Below are 12097 nucleotides of genomic sequence, written 5' to 3'. Positions count from 1 at the left end.
TAATGTACCTTGAAAAAGTAATTGGTTCAAATAAAACAAATTGGAATTTTAAGATAGTACCCCTTTTAATTGCACACCCTCCCATTATTTTATTTTCAGCAGAATTTCCATCTGTATGAAACCTAACTAGGTTAAATCAAGTAAGGAATATAAAAGATACTTTGCTTATTTTAATCATGAAGTCCAAAAGGACTGCAATGACACAGTACCTGTTAAAGGAAAAAGTATTTCACTACCACATTTTGTATGTTTGTATGTGAAGTATTGAAGGTTTTAGCAGAGATTTTTTTTCCAGTATTTTTCCTCAATTGGTATGATTCCAACATATATGCATGAAAACTTTCCTAAATGTCTAGCACCTGTATTTGACAGGTAAAAAAGGCCCCTATGAAAGCCAGCACCAGAGAGGAAGCCAAATCACCATAACTGTGTTGGCAGTCCAAAAAAAAGCAGTGGGAGCTGGACAGTGCAAGTGGAACTGTGGTCCTCATGAACATGTTACAGCCTAGTCCTTCACAGGGACTCCCTGCCCACACTGAAAGCTGCTGCTCTTACTGAATAGGAGACCTGTAAAACTCCTGTGGAAACTGATGCTCCAGACACTGATGTTATCTGTATTGCCAGCACCTCCCTTTTCAGAGGCAATTATTTCAGAAATCAGAGAAAGTTGGAATGTGACCATTACTGTTAATGTAAACCTGCCAGCAAATCACCAGCTGTGACATTTGCAGTCATACTAGTAGCAACAAAATGGAATGGGCTAGCCATGAAATGTGATGCATCTGAAATCAAAAGTCACCAAGAAATGCAAAACTGGTCTTTGCTAACCTCTGGCTCCCCTTGTATGGAGACCACGGTCAACACATAGACTGATGCCTGAATCACACATGTAAAAGTGTTACATTTCCTAAGTTCTCTTTTCACAGCTGTTTATTCACAGTCTCTGGCACCTCCTGAGTGAGTGAAATACACAGTATCACGTATGACAAATTAGCAGCAGTTCTTTGAGTTTTTCTTTTCATTTAGTATCTTACAGCTTTGCTTATCCTGTAAGTACATGCATCTAGGCGTCCTCGCATGAAACTGGCAGCAGAAGTCCCCCAGATTTCTTAACAGAATGGGTCAGCTCGTGATGAGCATTGGTGAAGGCTCTGCATTACAATCAGAAATCTGTCTCCCAACAGCTGTAGGAGACTTACTGGAGTAATCTGAAATTCCTCAAGAGAAACGGTACATTTCCTATCCCAACCAGGAGACAGATTTTTTTTTTTATATGTGCTTTTCTATGTCTCTACAGTGTTTTGTATGATGCACTACTGCTAACAGTAGTTTCACAGTTTGCACAGCCAAAAGTTATACATGACAGGAAAGAGTAGAACATGGGACTACTGATGACTGTTCTCAAATCTCTGGGATCTGAATGCTCCAGATTATATGTACCTATGTGTAGAGCATGAAAATCTGGGATGCAAGCAGTGTTCAGTGAAAAAGTTCTACTAGTCTTGTTGAGGGTGAGGTCCCACTAGACCAGGCAGAAGAGCTCATGGTGAGAGTCCAAGCAATCCTCTCTTCAAGCATAAAAAGAGCACTAAACAGAAATATACTTAAGACAATTTTTTCTTGTCAGCTTGGCCGAGAAGAGAGGCACAAAGGTAACACCATGTATCATTTGCAGTAATGAGAGTCATTTGTAAGTCAGAGCACTGACTTTCTTACCTCTGTGGCTGCAGAACTGCCACCTAGGTCCCGGGAGACAAAAAGGTTGACAATGGGCCTACTTATTCGCTGAGTTGCCAAAATTAATGCCAAAGGCCACCAGAAGCTCAGCATTTTCCTTATTGTAGCTTCTCCCTGCAACACAGGGTAAAAAAATGAAGTCTGTTTGGAAAAAAAAAACCCATGCAGCACAGGACCACAAGCATGGAGAAAGGTATTCTGCTTTTCCCACCCATTGTCAGTTTGGTACATTCATTTCAAGAATTTTCAATGTGAGCAGCCTAAAATATTTTCAGTCATGTTAGCAATACTGATTCTAAAGAAGATGTGTCATGGATCTCGATAAATAATGCATAAGGTATCTATCTGCATAATTTATTCTGACTACCAGACAAAGCTACATGAAAAACAATATGACATTTGAAGAAAAGGAGAAATTTTGATATCTTCTTTCATATGAACTAATATGAACTAAGGTGTTCACTTAGTTCATGCTGTGCTGTCTTACAGCTCAGTACAGAGGTCCTCAGTAGACACACCCATACCATGGGAGGCATTGTCTCACATGTGCTGTTGCTGGAATAATTTCTACCATGCCTCTTTAAGTGAAAATGTTTTTTCCTGCAGGACAGAGAGAAGGCCCTTCATGCACAGTGGTTTAATGCAGTATTATAACACAAAAAAACCCCAAGTTCAAAATTATTGAGTTTGAAAAAACACAAATATGAAGACATACCCCCATTTCAGGCCCACTTCTGTCAGGAATAACATCATGTATGTTCCTGTAGTATCCGAGGCAGAGTGTGGTACATCGCACAAGTGCTCCCATGTATAAGGACAAGATTGGGATCAAGAGAGGCTCCCTGCACTCCAAGTGACTGTGAAGCAAAATGGCTACAAAAACAACCTGCAGAGCAACCAAACAGATGATTAACAATTTGTCTGTGAGTTTCTCCAGGGCCAACACATATCCTGTCTGATTCCTACTAAGTCCATCTGAAACAACAACTTGCATGGCTCCAGCATCTATCTGACTTCAAGCCTAGAAACTTTAGTCAGGACCCCCCAGTATTTGTCATACCCACGAGAAGAACAAGAGTTAAATTCGTACTCTGTGAAATGGGACTTGAAGGTTGGGCAGGCGTCAGACTAGAACCCATAAATAGGAGAAGGCTGGCATGAAAGACTGGCAAGGTCTGGCAGCAAGCACGTGGCTGAGTGTCACCCTTCCCAGGAGAATGTGCTATTCTGATACACACTGAGGCTGGAGACATGCTTCTAGGGTCAGTTTCCAAGCCCTACTGTTTTTTTTTTTTTTGGCAGGGGGAGGGTAATGGCAATTAAAAACCCAGATGTTTTAAAGTATTCACTTCAACATTTAGGAGCAGGAAGTCTTCTGTCAACCTAATTTTCAACTTTTTCAAGTGAAATTTCACTATTTCATTATTTGCTCTTCAGCTGAGTGCCACATTAATGTAAATTAAATGGAAACTTTTGGGCTAATGAACAGCTCATAATTCAGCCTCTTAAGACTAAATGCTCAATCCATAAAATGTAAAGGAATTGATTATTATGATATTACTCTTTTTGTTAAGTACACAGCGCATCACATGCCTGTTAAATTCCAAATGACTCTGGATGGGGGGCACAACTGGAAAGCCAACTGTGCTTGGTGCTGTGAAGAGCAGACCCAAGAAAACCCTGCCAGGACATGCTGGCATTCAAGTGAGTTACAACAAATACAATACACATTGTTCAGGTGCAGGTTCTCTCCTTCATTGCTAGAGCTGTAGAAGTAGTTAAGAAAAACCACGCTCTGCAAATGTTCCTTAGGCAGGCCACAGTGCTTATGAAGGTTTGCAAAACTCCTCTTTTGAAACCTACAAAAACATTGCTTTTCAGTAAACAGAAGTGATGTCAATCACGAGTGTGCACATGAAGCTATCCAAGGAAAACTGGCTACTGCCTGTGCCCCTATTCCCCGTGTAGAGCACAGATGTAGTTGTAGAGTTCTGGGGTATGACAGCCACAACTTTTTGTGTTCTGGATTTGCTCTTGCTCTGTGTAGTATTCTGGTGAGAGAAGGTGACAGGTGTCTTATTCTTCACAACCCTGGCACCCCACTCACCACGTGCTGTGGAAAGGGCACGGCCAAAAATAAGAATTTGTTTCTGTATTTAGCTGCGCATGACCTGACGTGCACCCAGGGTCAGGAAACTTTGTAGGTCACATCAGAACACGAGCAGACCCTGAAGATTTAGGTAATTTACAGTAATTGGTATTATCTCTGGGGATTTAGTGCAGTACTGTAGTGGGGCAGACCTGACAAATACAGAGTAGCAACTGACTGAATGGGTCAACCTGGTTTATGGTTTCCTTATGTTTAGTGGCAGGAAAATGCTATGGAAAATTGATCTGAGTGCCATTGACTTCATATTTCCTTTGATGTTATACTGCTTTATTCTCTTTCTTATCCAGTCATTACACCATTCAGCTGGTAAGGGGGCAGTAAGTACAGCAACTGTTTACGGGTGCTGGGACTCTTAATTTCCTAATATTTTTATATGTTTTCAAAAGAGGGCTGTATATTGGTTATTAAATGCTACAACACTGGCCATCATCAGTGTGTATGAATGTCGTTTTTTCAGTGTGCCTAATACAAAGCAACAGGACAGTTAACACCTCCCTTTTGAAAGTTCAAAAAATATTTGGTCTTCTCTGCATCACCCAGGGGAGACCCCTTCTGGTGCACTTCTGAGGCTTCACCTTTTGGAACAGTAACAAGTACTCAGAAGGTGGCTTACACTGCATTTCCCAGGATTAGACACCATGTGCAAAACTGACAGGTCAGCTGGAGAATCAAGCCTTCACTTCCAACTCAGGATTTCACTGGAACTGTGCAAAGTGCTGGAGAGAATGCACAGAGAGAGAAAGATCTCTTTCAAAGCAGTCTCTCAGCCTCAGGATTGGTAGCAGCCAGTAGTCTCTTTGCCTGACCTTTCTTTTTCCTAAATGTACACATATCTATACAAAACTTGTTTCTCAGCCATTATGAAACAGGGCTGTGGAAGTGCTTGAGGACATGACCATAGCGAAACAGTTCTGGGAACTGACTTGATCCAGTCAAGTGAGACTGTTCTAAACCACAACTGTCAGCAAATAGCCTTCACACGATGAAGAAACAGTCAGAGGGCAGCACACAAGATTACTTCCTCTGGTGTCTTGCTCATGGAAGAAGGAGAAGGCACAGAGATTCCCTGTACAAGAGAGTTCCTGTTTAGGAAACCATCTGGTCCCTAACACAATGGCAAAAGTGACTTCTATGAGGAGATTTTACCTGAGCTATGACATCTGAGATGGAGGCACATCCCACCAGGAAACTGTACTTGTGTTTCAGCAGAATCCCAGCATGGGTCCATGCCTGAAAAAAGCCAGAGAAAAGTTTGGAAAGTGATTATGATATTGTGAATGACTTCAGGTCCAAGAATGCTGTTTTCTGGTTGTTATATTGTACACAATCAACCCACAAAGCTCTTTTCTACCAGTAGTACCTGGTGTCAACCTGGGCAAACATTAAGCCATTAATGCAGAGAAAGCACTGTTGCATTGAGTTTCTCATTGCTAGGCTGGCAGGGAGAACTGGAATAAATTTACAGACTGTATAGAAATTTCTGAGCACATCTTGTAAGAAATAAGCCCTTTGTAAATCAGATGGTGCATAGGATGAATTATCATAATAAATAATCTAATAAATAATCATTCACTAGCTAGATGCAGCTCTGAAGTGTAATATTCATTGGCCCACTGAGTTATACCGAGTCCTGTCTGGAAAAGAAAACTTAATGATCCAACGTTTTTATCGTACACAACTGTAAAGCGACTGTTTCAAGCAGCAAAAGTGGTGAGAAGGTGGCGGAGGCATTGCCATGAGAAGGTTATCCTTTGGCAGTTTTACACAGAGGTAAAGGTGTTAAAGAGGGTTGCCACATTTTCATCTTGTGTAGGCCACAAGCAGTGAGAATCTGGGAAGCAGCAGCTCACCCCATGTGTGGCTCTCTCGCCCAAGCATTTGAGATATACTGGACTTAGCTGTGCTTACGAAAACTGATGGTAAGAATCATCTTTTCGACAAATTTGCTTTGAGAAAATACTGAGTTTATTCCTTGTGATCTGGGAATGCATGGCAAATCCAAATCTTTCACTACAAATCAGAAAGAGGTCACATACAGACAACCAGTGCAGCTCATCACAAGATGACCAGTGCTTTCCAACATGCACATACTCTGACTCTAACAAGGCAGCTGAGGTTTTGGACATCTGTCATGATCTCTGGATGTTTAAAGTCCTCCCAAATGCTTTCTCCATGTAGCAGGAGATGAGCCTAGGTGTATCCAGAGTTAGTGCTTGCAAAGGACACATCTTACTTCTGCATACTTCAGTTTCCCATCAGGTAACAAAGTTTGTGAATTAGGGTCACAAAAACCATACCATTAACATCAAATTTCAGTTCTGAATCAGGCACTCACCATGGCATCCATAAAAGGGAAGGCAGCAAGATAAAGGAAGGCCCTCCGAGTTTTACTTCCCACTGATTCATCCACATGGTGCAGCTTATTAATAATGTAATACCCCAGATCACTATATGCTGTGGAGAAACAAGAATAAGAATGAAAAACAAAGGTTACATATGGACTCTTGGGTGAGGTATTCAGAAGTACCTGAAAGACTGTGATGCCTTGGAGTTCAGACACACATCCATTTAGCAAACAGCTGCAAGGGCTTCGGATATTGCAGCCTTACCAGCTGCTGTTTACAACTAAGAAGTGCTCTCATGGTTCTTTTTAAAGTAACCTTTGGCAGAGGAATGATAACAAATGGCTGGATTGGGAGATGGGTATAGTAAGTGCCACATCTGTTTGCTAAATGAACACACTGGTACTCCAGAAAATCTACTGCTCCTTCATTAAATCAAGGCTCTTTGTTAGAAAAGCTGTTTTCACCAGGTATTGTGTACTTCATGGGATATAGTGCTTTATAAATGCTGAAACCATCTATTATCACTGCATTCTCATGACATTACCTGTAAACCGGCCCAAAGCTGCAAAAGGATACTGTGATTTGTGATGGCATGCAACAAATCACACTCATTATGCCTCTCCCTTACTCTGCCTAATGACTACCTCTGCCAGGACCTGTCAGGACACTGTGCGCTTTGCTGTGCAGTCCCTAGGCAGCCTTGACCTGCCTTAGTTTCCTTATCTAGAGCCAGCACCTCAGGAGCCACAAATCAGAAAAGGGCACCTCTGGAAATCAGGGTGTTCCCACTTCTGATCGCCAGTATGTTACTTCACTGTCTTATTTCAACCCAAGGCAACTTTTAGTGTTGGAAAACACTCTCTTTCCAGGTCTCTCTTCCCAAAGTGTTGGGTTGAAGACAGCACAGATGTGGGGAGTCACCACATAGCTCTCTACAGAACTGCTTACAGTTCTGTTAGTATCCATGTTATCCGGCCGGTTTAAGAACCCCGGAGTCCTCCCAATAACCAGGAATAACAAAGGCTGTGACTGGAGTCTGAACTATGGAGACAAATATAATATGCAGAGTTAAATAATCAAAAACAGTTTTAACCTTTTATAAACTATGTTCTAGACCTGCACATCATTACTTGATTTCCTCTATACACTTGCAATAGCTGTTAAAAGAATGATTAGGCTGTAAGGCCGATCTCCCAAGGCAAGTAATGGCACAATTATTTGTCCCTGGGGAGCCTTACTTCAGTTCTCTCCTACTTGTGTATTTTCTAAGTCAACTATTTCAAATGTGAACATCTATCTAATTTTCCACTTACAACAACTCTATTATCTTTGTACACATCTTCATATAGGGTATTTCAGGACAGAGGTCCTCTTCATGCATGCAGGTCTCATAACTGGATTGACAAATGCTAACATTAGTCATCAAATTCAACCTTCTTAGCCTAAAACTGTCTCTCGTAACTCATAAACAGTATTTGGAAACAAGTAAAGAGGAGTTTAAGTTATCATTGTTTTGTGATGGCTTAGAGATACAGCAGCTAAATGATTAACAGAACTGAAAAGACTATTTGAGTCCAAACAAGACAGTGTAAACAAGATAGTAAAATAAAAGCAGGTGGTATGACAGCACTGTGAACAAGCATGAGCCTCATTCCAGATAACCAGGGCTGCCCAAAACATGCTAAAAATGTTAAAAACTCCCCCTTTCCCTATGCTGGTCCCTATTTATATGTCTTTCACCTGAACTGTGTTAGACTCACAGTCTCCAAATTCACTCAATAAATCCCAAGTTGCTTAGCCATCTTACTGAGGCACTCCCAGCCTTGTTTCCTTTTGAACAGGGTTGGGGAAGAATTTTAAAGCAGGACTCCAACCTTTCTTCAGTTTAGAGAAGGCAGTTTCGTCCCTTAACTCTTCAGGTGCTTGTTGCAGTTCAGTGAAACATCAGGTACATCCTCTTTATAGTTTTGCATGAATAGCCATGTGCCAATCTTCACTCAGTGTTTTGAAAACTCTCTGCTATGAAGGGATTTTTGCATGCTAAGTTCCTGTGGAAAGCTGCTTTTATGGCAGGGCACTACATGGATGTTTCTGAATCAACTTATTTCAGTGAAGGAGAGAAGTCTGGAAGCTCTGTGAGGCAAGCCACTTGTGAAGGTTGGATTCGTTGAGCTTTCTTTAGGTTCCATTGAGTGTGCTTTACACTTTTGCACAAAAACTTAAAAACTGCTGCAGGAAGCACGCCACCTTATCCTGCACGTAGGGACTGAGAATCATAGTCCAGGTGCTGAGGATCCTGCTCCTGGGAAGGGGCCACCTCCAGCAGCACAGTGCTAGAAGCACAGAACACTACACACGTCACCCTTCTCTGCTCTCCCTGCCCTTCACCTGCTTTAAATGAGACTTTAAAGTGTTTAGAATGTGAGTAATAAGTAACTTTTTTGCCTCTAAAGGCCAGTGAGGTTTTATTTTTTTTTTTTTTTTTTTTTACTTAAAGTTTACTATCAGAGAAAAACTCAGAGAATCTGAGGGAGAGAAGCTGAACTACTCTCACTTCTAAGAAAAGGGTCGTAGTTTATTGGCAGGGCACTCTCAAGGGACTTATACCATTACAACCCATAGCACCAAATTTTTAAGATTTTTAGGGATATCAGCACTGAGCTCTGTAAGCTTCAGAGATTTTTTTTCTCTCACCATCAAAAAAAAGTTTAACTGCACTTTTTAATGTGGTTTTGGTCTTAAATTCATAATGGTTAAACTTAAAACTTTATTTTCAAAATAGTCAACTATTTCACATGTCAGTGAAAGCACACAATCGCTTTTGCTGATGTCCATTAATGTTTCCAGCCTCACAAAGAAGGACTCAGCAAGCTGAGATTCACTGACAAACATACAGGCATGTGCCACTGAGCTGTGAATCAAGCAATTGCTGATGCAATTAGAACTTAACCTTGGCCAACCTTACAAACTTATTATGATGAATGGTACAAAATTAATAACACAGACAACAGAGCCAGAGACTATTACACGAATCTAAAGCAGATGGCACTTCCCACTTCTTGCATCATTTCAACTAAAACAGAGAAGTCCAAGTCCAAGACAAGCTGCCTGTTTGCTCTCCTCTAATACCTCATTTGTTTTGCTGTGTCTTAGGATCAGTTTTGCTACAGAAGTTAAGCAGGAATTCTTGCTTTTGATTTTTCCAGTTGAGTTTTAAGACCCAGAAGGTCAAGAAATGACACTGAAAACTGTACACCTAATTGGATCTCCTGGTCCCTACACCAATTTCTCTATCAAGCCAATTACTACCACACAAACTTCAGACATTCTTAAAACAACACACTCCTGATGATGCCAGCAGTCTCAGACAAATAGCTGTACTGTAGTTATTTGGAGCTGACTGCTACTGAGCATGTCATACTTAAATCATAAAGAAAAAACTCTCAGAGGAAGTGATGCTGTTTACTTCCAGACACGGAGCTACATATGTCAAAATGAGCTTTACCAGAAAAAAAAAACCAAACCAAAAACCCAAAAAAAACCAAAGCATGATTTTGGGTTAAAGTGTGGTCTTTCTAGACACATTCCATTTACATACTTTACTGCCAGTTTTAAAAGTTAACTTGGAGACTTGAGACGTAACAAATCTATTCTGCTACTTGTCAGAGTGATGGTTCACATGGCCAAAACTGATGCTGATCAGAGTTTCTTAGTCACAGAATATTCTGAGTTGAAACAGACACACAAGGACCATCAAGTCCAACTCTTAAGTGAATGGCCTGTACAGGGATCAAACCCACAACCTTGGTGTTATTAGAACCATGCTTAATGCACTGAGATGATTTGTTCAGCTAAGTGATTTGGGAAGATAGGAAAATACAAATGTGAAAAAATAATAGCAAATCTTCATTTGGAGGTGCCACAGGGTATATAAATTTCTTTACGTCTTTGGTTAGCCTGAATTTAAAACAGAAGAGAAAGCCTCTGGTTTCGCCTTGTGAAAGTTCAGATGACCAGAGTGTTGAAGGCTGTGTGATATTTTTACTTTGCTTATAGCAATACATGAATTTAAAAAAACCAAAACAGCTTAGGAGCATCTCAATGCAGACTGATTACTACAATCGTGTTTTTCTGTGCTCAGCTCTAGTTCCAAAATTGCATTAGTTGATTTTCCCAAATCTATCAATGAATTTTGATATCTGAAATATCTTCATATAAGCCAACATTTCACAAGTCTCAAAATTAGCCTGTTTTAACTGAAACCCAATCACTGCTATCCAAAAATGCTTTGGTCAGGAGGTTTCTTCCTTTGTCCTGAGTACCTTGATGAGAAGAAACTGCCCCTGTTGTGGGAAAAGGGTTGGGGCAGCCAGGGAAGCATGTCACTGCTTTAGCAATGACCATGTGAAGATGCTGCAGAAGGACAAATTTTTAATGAATAAAATTTTATTTTTATTTGGGGGGGGGGGGGGGGAAGAAAGCAGCAAGCCTGAATTATATTCTGATTTCTGTTCCTGTGCTGTCAGTTTTTTCCACGGCAAAATGTTTAGTATACTCCAGTCCAGTGGTCTTGTCAGAATAAGACTGGCTAAAAAAAAATAATACCTCAGCTTGTCATAACCCACTCTGTAACTCCTAGTCTCTGGAAAATTCCAGTAGTGTTACACTGGAATTGGCGGGATTACACCTATGTGTCACCTCTTATGGAGACTTTTAATGTACATGCAGTGATCATGCATGTGGGAAGTTCAAAAGTATCAGTGGAGTCGCTAGGAACTGCTGAAGTTTTCCCCTGTGCAATCCACGGCCCACGTGCAGCAGCCTGACAGGAATAAATGGGCATGAAACAAATCACTCACATGTCCTGTGCCTCCAATCCGCTACAGACTGCTGAAGGTAACCTACACTGAAGTTTACCGGTTACTAAAGCTCCAACCTTTTTCTCCTGGTGATGACAATGACCCATCATGTCATTTTTAACCAGGTGTAGTAAAAAGCAAAGAGGATCTTTTCTCAAAGTAACTGCTGCCTTATCATTTCCAGAACTACTGGGAGCTGTTCAACAGGAAATAAACTTTCTCAGTATACTATTTCTCAGTAAACTAGTGAAAAGTTGAACAAAGCTGTTCATTGCCAAATAAAATGTGCATGCCCTTCATAACACTGATGTTAAAAGGACTCGTTTAGTATGGAGGGCTTACCAGCTACACTAAGAAATGCATTATGTTAGCATAATGTTATATAAATTACTTTTCTCCTCTGTCAAGCTGGCAATTTAGTAACACGTCAAAAATATGCACAGACAGGCTTAGCATCTTGAATCCCTTTTCTTACAGCCACCAAAAAGCCAATCTCTGAAATAACAAGGCACTTTAGACCCTGTCTCCATAGTGAACTTCCCACCAAGAAACTAACTGGTGGCAGTAGCTGCCCTCGAAGTAGCCCAAGGGAAGGAAGGCAGAATACTATATTCTATTTCCAGATCACACCTGAAAGAGCAAATCCAGGAATACTGTACCAACAAGGTTTACAGGAGCATTGTGAGTGGGATGAGAATATGGTTTTGAATCCCTTTGGCCAACTTGGTTCTCAGTTGTTACTGCTACCTCTACAGGGGAGCTATAGGAGCCGCTGGTGAGGACTTTGCAGACCTTCATAAGGATGTGGTTGGGTGAGGACTTAGGGACCCAGAGCTTGCAATTGTGACTTCAAGTGGTTTAGCTCAGCCAGTCACTGGCACAGAGGATTGTGTGAGCCCCAGTGGGAAAGCAACAGGGGGGAGCTGGTGCTGAAGCAATGAAGCATGAGTCAGGTGGGTGAAACGGTCTGGTTTGATATTTTCCAT

General features: G+C 41.1%; 1 protein-coding gene across 1 annotated transcript in view; it reads right to left on the bottom strand.

The window, feature by feature from the left end:
- ANKH (ANKH inorganic pyrophosphate transport regulator) overlaps positions 1 to 12097 on the bottom strand; it is a 107936-nt gene that overhangs the window by 37011 nt on the left and 58828 nt on the right. Inside the window, exons 3-6 of the mRNA XM_048311604.1 lie at positions 6243 to 6361; positions 5054 to 5137; positions 2453 to 2623; positions 1717 to 1851 (exon numbers count right to left, since the gene is read on the bottom strand). Coding sequence (XP_048167561.1) covers positions 1717 to 1851; positions 2453 to 2623; positions 5054 to 5137; positions 6243 to 6361 — 509 coding nt within the window. The remainder of the gene's footprint in view (positions 1 to 1716; positions 1852 to 2452; positions 2624 to 5053; positions 5138 to 6242; positions 6362 to 12097) is intronic.

This window comes from Corvus hawaiiensis, chromosome 1 (genome assembly GCF_020740725.1).
Source record: "Corvus hawaiiensis isolate bCorHaw1 chromosome 1, bCorHaw1.pri.cur, whole genome shotgun sequence".
In the NCBI taxonomy this organism is placed as follows: Eukaryota; Metazoa; Chordata; class Aves; order Passeriformes; family Corvidae; genus Corvus; species Corvus hawaiiensis.
The sequence above is the reverse complement of the archived record's forward strand: the minus strand, read 5'-3'. Positions and strand labels throughout refer to the sequence as shown.